Source organism: Eptatretus burgeri, chromosome 6 (assembly GCF_056783735.1).
Source record: "Eptatretus burgeri isolate ZD-2024b chromosome 6, Ebu_testis_v1, whole genome shotgun sequence".
Taxonomy (NCBI): domain Eukaryota; kingdom Metazoa; phylum Chordata; class Myxini; order Myxiniformes; family Myxinidae; genus Eptatretus; species Eptatretus burgeri.
The window spans coordinates 100,501,905-100,518,913 of record NC_140966.1 but is presented as its reverse complement, the minus strand read 5'-3'; the positions used below and the strand labels follow the sequence as shown (position 1 = coordinate 100,518,913).

At 43.3% G+C, this 17,009-nt stretch overlaps 1 protein-coding gene across 1 annotated transcript in view; it reads left to right on the top strand.

The window, feature by feature from the left end:
- The window catches only part of LOC147025456 (interferon-induced protein 44-like), a 90,953-nt gene that overhangs the window by 16,096 nt on the left and 57,848 nt on the right, over positions 1–17,009 (top strand). Inside the window, exons 4-5 of the mRNA XM_085886468.1 lie at positions 3,205–3,236; positions 9,786–9,828. Coding sequence (XP_085742594.1) covers positions 3,205–3,236; positions 9,786–9,828 — 75 coding nt within the window. The remainder of the gene's footprint in view (positions 1–3,204; positions 3,237–9,785; positions 9,829–17,009) is intronic.

Genomic DNA, 17,009 nt, shown 5'->3' with positions numbered 1-17,009 from the left:
GTGACCTTAAAGAAGTCACACGTGGTCACCTTTTGGCAAGATACGGGTCACCCTGCGGGTGACATTGGTTTATTTGTCTGTCTGTCTGTCTGCACAGAACTTTCCTGTTTTTCTCCACAACGGCTTGTCAGATTGAAACAAAATTTTTATCATTGGTGCGACTACTGTAAAATGTTATAATGATAATTATGACGTCATAGCTCATGTGTTGTGGCAGCCATATTGAAAAAACGGAAAAACATTGGACCTCTATATCTCTGAAACCATACCAAGGAAAAATTTTTAACTTGGCACAAAGCAAGTTCTCCTCACAGAAAATAAGTGATTTTTTTAATGATGTCATAAGTGCCTTCGTTATGACGTCATAATTGCATATGTAGAACTCCACATCCCATCAGTATGAAAATTTTTGAGGGTCATCTGGGGATAAAATGGTCCACAGAAAAAAAAATTGATTATATCGGTCACATGATTCGGCAGCCATTTTTTTTTTTTTTAAACCTTCAAAAACCTCTGAAGTGGATGAACAGATCGGGACGAAACTTTACACGTATGACTGCCTGTCCATGAGGAACAAAAGGGTCACACATATGATGTCATCGGTCACATGGTTTGGCAGCCATATTGGATTTACCCTAAAACCAATAAAAAATACACCTCTCAAAAGAAATCCTGGCGAGGGTCTGTCATCTCTGATTGCTCTTTTTCTTGTTGTTTATGTGATGTTCAGACAAGTTTGTGTTCTTCTAAGCTGTAAAATCCACGTGCAGAGAAGTCCCTGAGAAACTGGCAGCATATCCACACCCAATGTGTACTGTGTGCCAAATGAACCACAGAAGAAGAGAGTCCAGGATGGGCACAAACCAACCAGTGGGTTATTAACAGGAGTTGTACCGAACTGCCATCCAATGTACATCATTATCCCAGAAACGATAAACTATGGATACTGGCCACTGCAGAACACATGCCAAGTGAGAGTTAAGGATCAGTAATATCTCGGTGGCAAAAGCCAAACATGGTGAATTCAACTTCTGCCACCACAATCAGCACGAGTTCTACACACAAGCTATATATTCACTCAGACATCTCTTCCCAAAATGTGCCTTTAGCTGCATGCTGCTAAATGTGTCATATAATTTTCCAGCAACTACACATGCTTCCTCTTCACCACTCGGATTCATAATCTGACTTATTGGTGGTGGACCATATGGTTTGAGGACCACCCCCTCTTTCACACCTTCGGCCATGCAAACATGCCTCTAACTGTCCTTGGTAGATTTGCTTGGTCTCTGTTACCGGCCATGCGCAAGCATCTGAAAATCTGGATGTCAACAAATGTTTATACAAGTCATATACAGAAGTCCTCAGAAATTATCTCCACTTTGTCCAACCTTAATGGCGCAATCCTCCTCACCATCTGCCACAAAACTCTCAGTAACCATGTAATCTTTATACATGTGGGATAGCATTACCCCATAGAAGATGAGACGATATATGCAATTCCTCTCTTTTGTCGAACATCTGTAATTTGTAACAATCCATCCCAAGTCACCATATCAGCTGCTTGTGAGGCCGCTCTGCAATAACTATCCATATTGTTGCAGCTTCGGCCTTTAAGGAAATGCAATGAACACAAGGAACTTTAACGCAGGATGTAGCTATTTCGCCCATTTGGTCGACCAACACCAACACCACAGTGATCCAGTGTATCAGTTTATCAACTCAATGTCTCTGGAGCTGGTTGGGGAGGGTTGAGAGCAGGGGTGTGGGTTGAGGAAGCATGCATTGGGTTAAGCACAGGGAGTGCCGAACGAAGATCATCGAAGAGTAAGAACACTCACATCCTTGTCACTGTATAAACCTATCTTTTTGTGAAGTTCCTAAAAATATTTGCAGATAGATACAATGCTCGATGTCAGTCCAGTCACTGTGGTGTAATTGAAATGGCATTTGCAAATTATGGTTTTCTTTTGTATCATGTAACACCCAGTCGAGTTGTGATGTCACCGAGCAAATGGTATGTGATTAAAGAGAATGCAGGCTCAGTTTGCACCCATTCCACTACCTATGGTGATTATTGTGGCTCTTGCAAATTCTCAATGTGTACACAACAAATTTGGTGACTCTGATGGGAAGGTCTTGCTGTCATTATACATCAGAACTCTGCTCAACCAGCCTGATAGGTTTGGACACATTGGACAGTTTGCTGAGGCAATAACATGATCTGAGGCTCTCTGGAACAAGCGATTGACATTTGTAATGGTCACCAAGAAACTGACAAATGGTGGTTCATGTTGGCAGGATGGAACCGTTTGCAGGTCTGGAGGGCTGTCAAGCCTACTAAGAGGGACTGTCGCAGTAATTTGTCACGTATGGCATTGGTCATGGACAAGCAAGTACCAGTATATGATGATGGACAAGCAAGTGTCTGAGGCAGTGAATAATTTGGCTTCTTTAGATTCTTACTGCACCAGATAAACCGTCCACTGAAATGAAGATTTGGTGAAAATTTCTCCATTATCATTTTGCCCAAAGGCCAGAATAATTCTGCAGACATTTTTTAGGCGATTTGTTAAAATGAGTTGTGGGAGAGACCAAGGATTATCTTTTTCATTGTGCTCCAATGTTCTGTTTGTGGGTGATACCTTTTTGGTCAATCTCGAAAAATTATGCAATTTATTTGTATTGGATCAATGTCAAAAGCATTGTCAGCACAACAGAAAAAAAAAATAGAAAAACCTTAATGGTGGTTTAGTACTCCTCAAGGTGTTCGACCTTGACCTTTAGCTCAGAAGGGTGTGATGTAAATCAAGCATAAATGCGCCATACACTAGGCTATTTAGGGAGGGCAATTTCATTCTGATCGGCAAATCTTCGTTGAGTAACGGTGAGAAATGTTAAAATGTCTATAATTCGGTCATAACCTTCAAGTGATTTCAATGTCGCTGTTTGTTCATTTTTGAAACAACAACTATATCTCCCCCACACCCCAGACAGAAAAATATTTTTTAAAACACTGTTTTGCTAAATGTGCGTTTGACCAGACCTTGTTTTCTGGCTTTCCTTAGAGTGTGGACACACATTTGTTTCCAAGCTCATCACATGATCATTTCAACGTTGTAATGCAATCATTGTACATATCAAAATGGGATGATGAAATGGATGAACATGTAATAATTTCGTTCTCCCATTCTCTTCCCCCAGGTCTAGTCCTCCTCGCCACCCTGAGCCATCACGTGAGTTACTGCATGTAATTGATTATTATGGAGTCACAGACAAAGACACCCACTCCCTGTGGGGTGGTCGAGTGGGGAGGATCACATGTATGTGCACATCTACTTTGTTGAGTTACATTTGTATTCAGTCAGATTCGCCAAAATTGTATATTTTCACACTCGCTTAGCAAATTATTCTTTTGACTCAGCCTTTTTATTATCCTGATGATTATTATTATTATCATTGTTAATACCATTATTCTTAATGTCATTATTTTGCAATAATGTTCATATTATTATTGTGCCTTTGTAATGATGCCAATATCATTATCATTATGACATTATTCCCGTCACTAGTAAAGTCAGTGCTGCCTCTTTTTGTCTTCTACTGTCTCCTCTCCAACCTCACCCACCAATTGGGACCATACTCTGTCCAGAGCATCGGTGCTGCCGAGGCAGTTTTCTGGGCAATTGGACACAATCCTGGATGGGTCGCCACTCTGACGCAGAATACTCGAATGGCTCAATCATCCCAGCAAGCTGTGACTCATTTGCTGACCTCGGAAGGATGACAGGCTGAGTCAACTCCACCTGGTATTAATTCAAAGGCTGAGCGGGATTTGAACTCAGGACACCTAGGATCGCAAGCCCGCCAACCTAACCATTAAGCCAACATCAGGCATATTTGATGATATGAGTGAGGAGAGTGAAACAAAACAATGTATCATTAAGAAACCATTGCGGCCTGTTCCAAATCAAGGCATTGTTTTACAGGCCAAAATATAAGGCAAATTAAGACCGCAGCGAGGGACAATGAGGTGACCAAGAATGAGCCATGATAAAGGATAATTAAATCCTGCCGTTAATTATCTTCAAAAGGGGTGTTTAGATTAACCCAAACACCCAATTTTGTGCCTTTGTGCCAAACAAACAATTTGTAGAAGAGCCTTTGGTAGTGAGTACAGCTTCAATTCTTCTTGGGTATGTGTATATCAGCTTTGCCCATCTGGATTTGGGGATTTTCTCACATTCTTCCTTGCAGATTTGCTTTAGCTTTGTTAAGTTGGATGGGAGGCATCAGTGAATATCAATCTTCAGCTTTTCACAGATTCTCAATGGGATTCAAGTCTGAGCTTTGGCTGGGCCACTCAAGGACTTTCACATTCTTGTTCTGAAGCCATTCCATTGTTGCTTTGGCTGGATGCTTGGGGTCATTGTCCTGTTGGAATGTAAATCTTCGCTACAGTCTAAGGTCTTTCGCATTCTGAAGTCAGTTCTCCTCAAGGATTTGCCTGTATTTAGATCCATTCATTGTTCCCTCAATCATTGCAAATCTCCGAATCCCGACCACTGAAAAATATCCCCATGACATGATGCTGCCACCACCATACTTCAGAGTAGTGATGGTGTTTGATTGCTGATGTGCAGTGCTCAGTTTCCACCAGACATGGAGCTTTGTATTTTGGCCAAATAGTTAAATTTTCATTTCAGCAGACCACAGATTATTTTGCCTCATGCTCTCAGTTTTTCACGTGCCTTGTTGTAAACTCTTGGTGTGCTGTCATGTGCCTTTTTCTCAGCAGTGGCTTCTGCAAGGCCACTCTCCTATAAAGCCTAGATTTATGAAGTGCTGCAGAGATTGTTGTCCTCTGGCAGGTTCTCCCATCTCAGCCAAGGAACTCTGTAGTTCCATCACAGTGGTCATTGGGTTCTTGGTAATCTCTGTGACCAAGGCCCTTCTTTCCCAGTTGCTCAGTTTTGTTGGATGGCCAGCTCTCGGAAGAGTCTGTGTAGTTTCATTTCATATTCTTTCCATTTCATAATGATGGAACTCACTGTGCTATTGGGAGCTTTCAACACTCTTAGAGATTGTTTTATATCCTTCCCCAGATCTACGTATTCTCAAAATTCTAAGTAACCATTAAAATATCCTTAACTGGATTCGGATCCTCAGAAGATTCACTATCTGTATGAACGACATTCACAACCTTGTTGGGCACGCATACAGTCTGAACTGAAATGCTTCAACTCAGAGCAATTGTCGTAAAGCTGTCCAAACACTGGGCAAAAGCTTGGCCCACAGAGATGTAGCTGACCGCAAAACACCCACACATCCCATATATTAAGTCTTTTTGCTTTAGTGATACAGTTGGTGTTGAAGTCAAGGCTTATCAAACATCTTCTGATCAGGTCTCTTCACCATTGTCTTAGGTCTGGCTCCTGCTGTGCGTTGGACTGTATGTACTGTTGATGTAGGCAAGACTTCAACAGCTTGAATGTGTTCCTTCGACAATTTTGTAGCACGATATAGCTGCTTTCTCTTAGTCAACTCAAGATCTGCTTCTCGGAGTAAACATTCGCACTGCATAGATTCATTTGTGATTACCAATGTGTTCCAAAATTACAGGTGGCTGCCCGAATTTTCAGCTCTGTCACATATTTATCCATTTCCTCACCACTCTCTTGGTCTCTGGTGAAGAAACGACAGCGCTCAACCATCTCATTGGTCCGTGGGTGGCAATAGGCACCAAACACTTGCAGGAGTTCAACCACAGTGTGCTCACTTTAGCTATGTCGAATGACATGGAGCGAGAGATCTCCCGACCTTCTGTGCCAATCAAATAGAGAATCAACTTTACCTTCCTCTCTTCTGACAGATCATTCATGGCAATTCTTGGTGTCACTTCAGTCGGCCCCGTTACAGTGTCTAACTCGTCAAACATCTTCTGCGATCTGACTTAGGCAGTTTAGGATCAAAAGTAAGCATCAAGCTCTTGGCAGAGTTGATGGAATCAACAAGCAAGATGGAACAATCCACTCATGTCCGTTCACAATTGTCGGCACTCTTTGCACTGGACACGGTCATTTTCCATCCTTCCATCCTTCTCAGCACCCTCTGCAGGAGGATGCACTCACTTCTGACACCATGTTTCAAGCAATGTGAAGAACTCAAAGAACGGTTGATCCATCAGGCTTTATTCACACATCACACAGATTCTGCCATCAACCAACAAGGTCAGTCTTTCCCGCCTCACCACAGCTCCACAGGTGCGCACCCACGTGAAGCACTCGCTGTACAACCTCTGAGTCCTGCAACAGTAGTGGAGCGGTAAAGTGTAGAAATAAATAAATCAAGGTGGTATGTAGTTTGCTGTTGGCTTAATGGTTAAGGTGGTGGGCTTGGGATCCAAGGGTCTTGAATTCAAATCCTGCTCAGCTGTTTAATTACATCAAGATGGGGTTGATTTAGCCTGTCATCCTCCTGAGGTTGGCAAAATGAGTACCAGCTTTCTGGAACGATTGAGCCATTTGAGTAACCTGTGTCAGAGTGTCGACCCATCCAGGATTGTGCCCAAATAGCCCAGGAGCCTGCTGCGGCAGCTCCAACGCTCTGAAGAGAGTATGGTCCCAATGGATGGATGTAGTTAGCGGTGATGATAAAGTGTCGATAAATATATCAAATAGAACGGGCACTCGGTAGAGCGCATACCTTCGCCGCCGCAACTGTTTTCCGGGCACATTTGAAAAACGTCATTTTAAAACGTCCATGACATCACAACCGTCAGTCCGATTGACGTCAAATTTGGTGTGTAACCTCCTTGAAGGCAGTCCAACAAAATGGAATGATAAACACTGAAAAATTAAAAAGTTGAAAAATGACGTCATCTTTTGACGTCATTTTGACGCACTTCCGGGGACGTCACGTCCAATCGGGGACTACCATTCTGAAAGCTCGTAGTTCACTGAACGTTTTAACGTTGGTTTCATGTCAATAGCTCTATTATATCTGAAGCTATGCCTACAAGTATATTTTGACCTTGAGTGTGACCTTGACCTTGACTGCAGAGTTAATTGGCAAAACCTGTACATCAATAAACAGATATTTTGGTACTGATCCTAATGCCTGGATTTGGGAGACTTTGCTTTATAAATTATATAGATATTTGAATGTAAAATATCAGGACATTTTAGCCACAATTGAAAAACGTCAATGACGTCATAACGGTCAGTCCGATCGAAGTCAAATTTGGTGTGTGACGTCAAGTTAAGTCCTACAAAACGGTATGATCAAAACTGATGAGATCGAAAATTGAAAATTTACGTCATCTTGTGACGTCATTTAGACTCACTTCCGATGACGTTACGTCAAATCCGACACTACATATCCGAAAGGTATCTCGTCATGGAGCAATATGGCGGTGGTTGCATGTTGATAGCTTTATTATGAAGGAAGTTATGCTCAAAAGAGTGTTTTTGACCTTTTCATGACCTTGACCTTTGACCCGATCGCTCCGAAAATCTAATCAAATCGTCCTTGGATACTCACAAATCATCCCACCAAATTTCATGCAATTCGGTTTAATACTTTCTGAGTTATGCGAATAACAAACAAACACACATATTCACAAATAAATAAATACACAGCGACCAAAACATAACCTTTCGCAGAATGCGAAGGTAATGACTCAATGTTGTGTTAGTGGTGGAGATTTTAAAGTGTATATAATTAAATAATGGTTCTTCAAAGCATACATAATCTGCAAATATTCTCTTCATTAAAAAATAAATTGAGACGTGCACATTCAGAAATAAAATCGTGTCCCACGACATTTTGCTCCAATCCCAAAATCATTTGACATGTCTGATGCCCAGATGTTATTGCAAAGATGTGCAGAATATGAAAGAAATTCATCCAGTCATTTTTGAGGGGAGGTTCCAGCCAGACAAATTGATATCAGCAGACGTACTGACAGCACCCAAATTAATAGCTCCAGCCAGGCTGATGCTGTTGAGGGCTCAGAACTGGCTAAGAACTAGTCTTGTTGGTGAAGACCAGCTTCTGTGTTAGCGGACACGTAGAACAATGGATTGAATTAACATGATATTCATTGAAGTTGGAAGAGGAGGAAGTAGGAGTACAAGAAGAACTCAGAAAGGCATGTGGTAAGGGAAGAGTATTGACTATGGGGGATTTCAACTTGCCAGGGATAGATTGGGTCAAGGAACAAGGAAAAGGCAGGGCAGATGAGGATTTCCGAGATTTAGTCCAGGATTGCTTTTTCACCAAGTTTGCAGATAAGCCAACTAAAGGGAGTGCAGTGTTAGACCTCCTTTTAAGTAATGATCCCAATATGGTGGAGGAGGTGGAGGTTGGAGAGCATTTAGCAGCAAGTGACCATAACATTGTGTGTGCAAGGAATCTGTTAAGGGTTAGAGTTTAGGATAGTAGGGAAAGGCTATGAGATTTCAGGAAGGCAAACCTTGATGGTATGAGGAGAAAGTTGGGTGATGTAGATTGCGGGAAGTTAACAATAGAACAATGAAAATCAGAGAAATGAGAAAATGTGGAGTAAGTACATTCCAAAGAGGTGTGAAACGAGAAGCAGAAAGAGTCCAGGCTGGTTGAGTAGTGAGAAAAGGAACAGTATGAAGGAGAAGCAGAAGGTAATTATTAGGGATAAAATAACAGGACTGGAGTGAGATTTATATCACTATCGAAGTAAACAGAGTTAAGTTAAGATAACTCAGCAAGCCAAAAGGGAGCATGATTTACTGGAGGATTTGAGAGTAACAAATGTAACACCATTATTTAAGAAAGGATCCAGTGAAGAATTTGGGAAATTTAGACCTGTTAGTTTGACTTCAGTTGTGAGGAAGGTGTTGGACACATTAATTCAGGATCAGATAAGGAACCATTTAAATAATAACAAACTAATTAAAGGTAGTCAGTTTTAACATTGTACAATAATTTGTTGAGGTCTCGTCTCGAATATTATGTGCGGTTTTGGTCACCACAACTCCGGAAGGACATGGCTGCCATCGAGAGGGTTCAGTGCCGGGCGACGAGGTTGTTTCTGGGTCTCGCTAAACTCAGCATTGAGGAGCGGCTGAATGAGACAGGGCTTTATACAGTAGAAAGGAGGTGGTTATGAGGTGATATGTTGGAGATGTTTAAGATAATGAAGGGTACAGATAAAATATGTGCAGAATAATTACTCAGCAGAGTAGACAGTGGTAGGAATAGGGACCATAGCCTGAGAGTAAAGAAGAGGAGAGTTAATACAATAGTAAGGCAGGGTCCTTCAATCAGAGAGTAGTTATGAATGCATGGAGTGGTCTCTCTGGAAAGGTAGTGGCAGCAGAAACAGTAGATAACTCCAAAATGGAATTAGATAGGTATCTCGAAGTATTGGAATGTTGACAGGATTTTTGGTAGCTTAACCGTTAATGGGTGATTGCGTGCATTTGTGTGGAATGTTGTTTGTGGGGGTCTCATCAAGGGGTGTTGTGTGGTAGGTGAAGATTCTTTCCAGGTGACAGGACATTGATGTGTGTGTGTTTTCTTTTACTTGGACAAAGAAAATCTACGAAAAAAAAAACCTTAAAAAAAATACAGAACAAAAACAAAACTCAAGAAAGAAACTTCATGAAAAAAAATATACACAAAAAAAAGATCTTCAGAAAAAAAACAAAAAACATTTCTTTATATTTTTTTCTCAAACATGAAGTGAACAAGTCTGTTGAATTTCTAGTGGGTGATCGTGCAATATTTTGTTGTTTTGCTTTCAGCACTACTTGACGAGCCGACAAGGAAAATCGTTTGGAGTGCAGAGTAAGTAAACTTTTTTCTGTTGACCAATCTGATATATTTCCCGAGATGAACCTCACAATTTTTCATGAAGATTGAATGCAGCGTTCTACGTGTCGAATTTTGACCGGAATACCACTTCACCAATTACCTCGTCGTCAAATCACACTAATTCCCCATGCAGAGTAGTTGCCAAGTGCCAAGTACGTATGGATGGATGGATGGATGGATGGACAACCCAAAAATATAATGCCACCGGTGACTTCCTCACCGGAGGCATAAAAAAAAAGGAATTAACAGCATGATAAAGCATTGGTTTATTACCATAACTTTTCTACAAACTAAACTCTTGCCATCAGGAACTCTGATTACAGATCCATATTAATTGGTGGTTTAATGAAAGTTCATGACAAACAGGTTTAACTTCCCAATTAGCATTTGGATGCTGAATGAATGAAGCTCAAACCAATGAACAACTGAACAATACAGTCTTCAGAAACATTCAAAGCACACGTTTAATATCATTTTTAAGAGGGCCACAGTATTCTGAATGTTGAATGCTTCAGGAAGGATGGTGGGTTCGAGATTCAGAATATTTAAGTATTTGGAAACATCAACTTTGTGACATCTTAATATTCTTTTTAAAATAACAACTTTAAATCATGAAGCTTTTCAAACCAAGGTAAACTTCCAATTGAAATATGTCGATCCAGTGAAGATCTTCAGCCTTATCTTGTCATTCTACAAATCATATTGTTCACTGTGAAGTTGTAATTTTGTGTCATGTAATCTTAAAAAGAAAATGCTTTGTAAATACAATGCTTCATGCTATCTGTAACCAAGGCCAGATTGAGGGAAGGGAAGGACCAACGGGACATTTGTCCAGGGCCCAAACAACAGGGGGCCCACAAATACGATACATTTATTTACTTATAAATCTTGTATTATTTATTCCCTTGTTAACTCAAAGGTTGCAGAGCCAGGGAAGTGGTATATGGGGTCACACCTGTTATGTAAGGCTGCCAATTCGACTTTCCCCATCCAGTTTTTGATAAATTTGTGTTGAAGCTCCGTCAAAATCACTTTATCAATTCGATCTCACTCTATTAAGCTCTAACTGATAATTAGCTCAACCAAAAGCCTGGTGTTGGCTCAGTGGTTAGGGTGGTGGCTTGGGATCCTAGGGTTCTGAGTTCAAGCCCCGTTGGCCGCTGAATTAATACACCAGGGGGTTGACTCAGCCTGTCATCCTTCCGAGGTCGGCGAAATGAGTACCAGTTCCAGTGTGTGTACTGGTAGAGGGGCACTGCATCAGCGACACAGTCGTGCTTCAAGAAATGATAGCTACCCCGGCAGCTAAGCTGCCATACGACCACCACCACCAACACCCACTGAGGATGGACGGAGGTTAAATTTTCACCACTGACTGTTTGTTTGTGAACAAAATATCTCAAAAAGTGTTATGGACGGATTAGGACGAAATTTGGTGGAGAGCTTGAGCACAAGACAAAGACGAGATGATTAGATTTTGGTGAAGATCCAAATCTGGATCCAATACCGAGAATTTTTAAAGTGATTTTTCACCTTTGAGTGATTGGACTAAAAACGATATATTGTACGAAGTCTCAAAAAGTTGTTGATGGATGAAACTTAGTGAATGGGTTGGTCAGGTTACAAGAACAAGCCGATTCAATATTAGTTGAGGTCTGAATCCAGATCTGGCCCATCAGTGGGATACAAAATATAAACTAATCAGCTTGGTGGACGTACGCGCTCCATCGAGTGCCCTTCCAGTTTAAAATATTTCAAATTTATCTTCAGTTTAAAAAAACAAAAGTGTTGCAGTGAAACGTTTACAGATTTATACACAGAAATGCTCTTTCTTAATTTTTCTCTTCGGAAGGTTGGTGGTTGGGGGGAGGGGGGGTGGGGGGGTAGTTCTACTACTCGAATGTCCCGTTGGCTGTGAAACTTAAATCCGGCTCTGTCAGTAACTGTTCTGTGCAGTGTTAGTGCTGCCAAAGCAGTCTCTTTGGCTATTGGACACAATCTTGGACGGGTCGCCACTCCGACACAGTATACCAGCACGCTGGCACTCATTTTGCCGACCTCGGAAGGATGACAGGCAGAGACAACCCCACCTGGTATTAATTCAACAGCCGAGTGGAATTTGAACTCAGGATCCTCGGATCCCAAGCCCACCACCCTAACCATGAAGCCAACACCAGGCATAGTTGACTTGATACAGCCTTAATGTACGAGTGATGGGGAAAAAAATGAGGTTTGGGTTGTGGTAATTGCAGTTTCCATGTCATTATTGCATAATTATGGTATTTGGAAATGCTCAAGGTGAACGCAGCAAAAATTGTAACAAGGATAGCATGGACTTGCTGTGGTAAAAAGATCTAAACTCCTCTGTACCAACATGACAAGTACAGACCCATGGCACAGTGCTGAGGTAAACAATGGTGGTTGATTACCTTTTTAAGATTTCCTCAAGAACATGCTTGTTAGAGATGATTACCTAAATGACCGTTTTTACAGCCATTTTTCCCTGCTGTGCAGGGGTTTGGCTTTTTCTTGAGGCAATGTTTTATGGCTGGATGCCCTTCCTGACGCCAACCCTGGTCGCCTCTTACGACACACAGGGATATGGTACACCTATTCGAACCGGGGCATACACCGGGACCAGTACACTGGTACTCATTTCGCCGACCTCGGAAGGATGACAGGCTGAGTCAACCCCCTGGTGTTAATTCAGCAGCCAACGGGGCTTGAACTCACGACCCTGGGATCCCAAGCCGCCACCTTAACCACTAAGCCAACACCAGGCTTAGAGATGATTACCCAAACTGAGTTTAAAATCCATTTGTTAAATTTGGCACCAAAAGTCACAAGACACGACAATTTGAACATTCTTTCAACTGAGTGTGGTCCTCTGGACCCAATGTAACATTGTGAAATCAACACATATGGACCTTTGCCTTAATGACATAATTATAATCAAACTATTTTTGAAAATGCCTTTCATTTTTGAAAGTTTGTTGTTTTTTAAAAGATAAATTCCTGATTTGAGTGCAAAAGCTAAACATTTACTTTTTTTGAATACGTAGTCCAGGTTCATCGAAGAGTTAGAACACTGAATACAGAAGGATGCAACAGGACAAAAGGAGCAGTAGAGGGAGGGGTGGACACCAACGAAGGACAAAATAGAAGGAGACTTGGACAAACAATCGGTGTTGGGAGTAATGGTGTGCGAGAAAGGACACATGAGGAAGACAAGATGGATGAAGATGGAAACTCAGGAAAGAAAAACTGGAAAGTTGGAAGGAGGAGGACTTGGGTGTGGCTGTGGAGGGGGGGTGGAGAGTGGGGACGGCAAGGGGGCTACGAGTGCAGAAAAGATAATGGTTTTGGATTGGGGATGATCTGATTTGTCAGGTCAGGTCAGGCCAGATCAGATCTGTGGCTTGTTACAGGTATCATGCAAACCGGTACTAACCTGTTTCATGGTCGGTTTGTCGGCGACTAAACCGTCTCCACCACCAGGTTTCCTGGTGAGGAGGGGCTATGATATGGACACCCAGCAGGATTAAAAAACAAAACCTGTCAAAGGGCGGAGGAGCTCCTTGTGAGCCAACAGCCATCCATTTCTCGTGCCCAACTGTGCAGATTTCCTCCTGCAGTTGGGGTGCTTTTTTGGGAGGAAGGTTTGTGGCAGGATTTGCACTCAGACCACAATAAAACCATTTATGCTGCAAAACACATGAAAAAGGCAAAAAACATTCCAAACCCACTCCATGGGAGTACCTCCTGTGCAACTGACCTCCACAAGGCAGCTCACAGGATGATGGGATTGAGGCAAAGTCTTCAGGGCCCCCACTCTTTGGTGATAGGAAGAAAACCATGGGGGTAACCATCCCAGGGTAGATTGTGGGAGTGTGTGGCGGAGAGGTGCTGAGGTGTCGTCCACCAGACAGTGGTCTCCTTGGGTTAACCTGAGGCAGCCCCTTGGGTCTCCTTGGGTTAACCCGAGTGCCTGGAATGTCCTAATATAAGAAGTTGATTACGTTGATCGAAGAGAGAGTTGATCTTCTGTCTCTGTTATCATCTGAGTTCAAGCATTTGAACATCGTTATTGCAGCACTCTCTGAGGTTCGGACACTGGATAGTGGCAAGATCATGGCAGGTGGCTACTCCTACTTTTGGTCTGGTCGCTCTGAGGGTTACCATTCCCAAGGAGATGCCGAAGCTGTGTCCAATAAGCTGACTCCAATGATAATTGAGGTAACACCAGTCAATAAGCGCATTATGAGACAAAGGATTCGTCACTCCTTGGGTGTCATTTCCCTGGTCTCTGGATATGCTCCAACTGAGGTGAGTGATCTCACCATGAAGGACAAATTCGATGCCATGCTCGAGTCTATGGTTGATTAGTGCCCCAGGCGGGATACTCCTCCAGTCTTGGTGGATTTCAATGTATCAACTGGAACTGATAGGGATGGTTACAAGATATGTGTTGGTCCCCATGGGTCTGGAACTGTGAACCAGAATAGCACTAAGTTCCTTGATTTTGTAAGAAGTCATGGACTTAGGGTGACTGGTTAATGGTTTCAGTGCACACAGGCTCATCGCTAGACTTGGTATTCTAATGCTGGTGGTGTGGCAAAAGAGATTGACAATGTGCTCATTGATGGTTGCTGCAGGCTGATCCAGAACTGCAGGGTATACAGGAGTGCTTATTTCTTCAATACCAACCACAGGCTTTTGGGAGCAAGTCTGAAGTTGCAGCTTAAATCTGGGAGAATGGTACCATCCCAGCCGAGGCTGGATCTTGGCAAGCTCAAGGAAAAGAGCTGAGGAGTTTGCGAACAGGCTGAGTGGGGATTTCGGGGGTCGTGATTCTTTTGGGAATCCTGAAGCGTTGTGAAGTGCCTTCAAGACCACCATCCTTGATGTTGCCGGAAGATGTCATGGAACTCACCGAAGGGTGAAGAAGAATTTTGTCTCTCAAGGGACACAGGATACCATTGACCAGAGTCGCAGGGCCAGGCTGAATGGTCGAATCTGGCATCATATTGCATGCTTTTGACATGGTCTGGCACCCTGGCCTGCTCACTACCCTCTCTTCCTATGGTATCCAAGGCCATCTCCACTCATGGCTCACAGACTTCCTCTCCTGTTGCAGCCAACGTATGGCCTTAAATGGGGTTCTCTCATCACCGATTCCTGTCCAGGCTGGAGTTCCTCAAGTTAGCGTTCTGGGCCCTGTTCTTTTTCTGGTTTTCATCAATGATCTCTCTGACTCTGGAAAATCCTCTTTATCTCTTTGCTGATAACTCCACCTGCCGCTGTCCCATCTGTCATCTCTCAGTCTGGCAAGTAGCAGCTTCTTCGCTCTCTGCATATCTGGATAAAATCACAAACTGGTCCAACACATGGAACATATCTTTCAATCCTGACAAATCTCACACGCTCACTGTGTCTCTCCGAAAGGACCGTTTGGAACCCCCCCCCCCCCAATCTACTTTCTCAACAATACTATGGAAGAATTCCTTTCATTCAAGCATAAATGTCTCACTATCTGCCTTGATCTCTCTTCTGAAAGACACATTTCTAACCTGGCCCCCAAAGCCAGTCGCCGACTGGGAATCCTCTGTCGTGCAGTCTTTCCTCGGCCCACCTGAACTCATGATCATGTATAAAGCTTTCGACCGCAGCCTGACAGAGTACTGTCCTTCCCTCTCGACTAGTGCTCCTGCCTCTCAGCTTTCTTGGCTTCACGCTGTGGAAACCAAGGCATTTTGGTTCATTGCAATCTCCCACGATGAGGCTGAGTCTTTGGGCCTCTCACTTTCTCACCGCAGGCAGGTCGGTGGTCTTTCTGTCTTCGACCACCTCCTCTCTGGTCTCACCCCCCCCCCGCTCTTTCTGTGATATGCCCCCACCAAAAAAAATTTCAGCAGGGCGCAGAAGGTCCACCACCATCCCCCTTCTGGTAAAACTACCAAAATCACGAATCACAGCTCACCTTCACTCTGTCATTCCTATTTTTCCCCACCTTTGGAATAAATTCCCACACTCTCTTCAATCCCATTCTTCCCTCCAGGCCTTCAAAACAGCTGTTCACCACTTCCTCTTATCCTCCTTCAAATTCCCTGCTTTCCTTCCTGAGAGTCCCTGAAGTGTCCATCTTGTATACTCCGTGCTCCCTGCCCCATCCCTCTCCCTTCCACAGATCTCTTAATGTCTCTGTTCCCCAACGTTTTATCCTTCCTTCGCCTGCCCCTCTTGTCTCCTGCCCCTCTTGTCTCCTGCCCCCATTGTTATGCTTTCTGTGTTGGCTCTCATACGAGCCTCGACAATGGATACAAAAAAAATCTAAGGAAGGGATCGGCACACGCCTGCATAAAATGGCTCCCAATGCCTGCTGACAACCTTCCATGAGCAAAAGAAAAAAAAAGGGTGAATTCCCTCTTTCGTGGAATTCAGGGCCACGTCAATGTTTGCTCTATCGGTTTGGCATTCTGCATCTTTCATCTCAGTGTGGACTCCCACTGCACTGATTTGGTGAGGACGTTTACCGGGCACTCAGTTTTGGACGTGCTCTCAACCGCTTTGACTGGAGTCTTAGTTTTCCCAATTTTGGGGACCTTCCGTGCAGCCTCAGGTGTATGACAGTTTCTCCTGCGTCTTCATTTCTTGGATCTGGGCAGCTCTCCGGAATTCAGGACATCCTCTGAAGGCTGCACTGTGCTCACCACCACAATTGGCACAAAACATTTCTCCACGAGTGCAGCTCCGGATACTCCTGGCTCCAGATACTTCTCCCTTTTGGAAGGAAATAGGGAGAGACTCGCATTCTGTCTCGAGGCCCAACGAAGCCTCAGAATGGCCTCCCACATAATTCAGCAGTCATCTCACCAAGGTGGCTCCAGCGGCCCACGGAGAACGAAGAGATGGATGGTGCGAAGAGGTACATTCCCTAACTACCCTATCATTTATTACACTTTAAACTGCCCCAGGGCTTTCCAAAACACCTGTCACTTTAAACTATCGGTTCTAAAAACCATGATTCCCATAGCCTGTGTTGTTGTCCATTATAAATTTGGGCCGAACCCTCCAATTTTCACTCGTGCCCTTGCACAATTTCGTGGCTGGGCAGCGTGGCTCACTTGGCAGGGATTCCCCCTCTGCCGAACTCT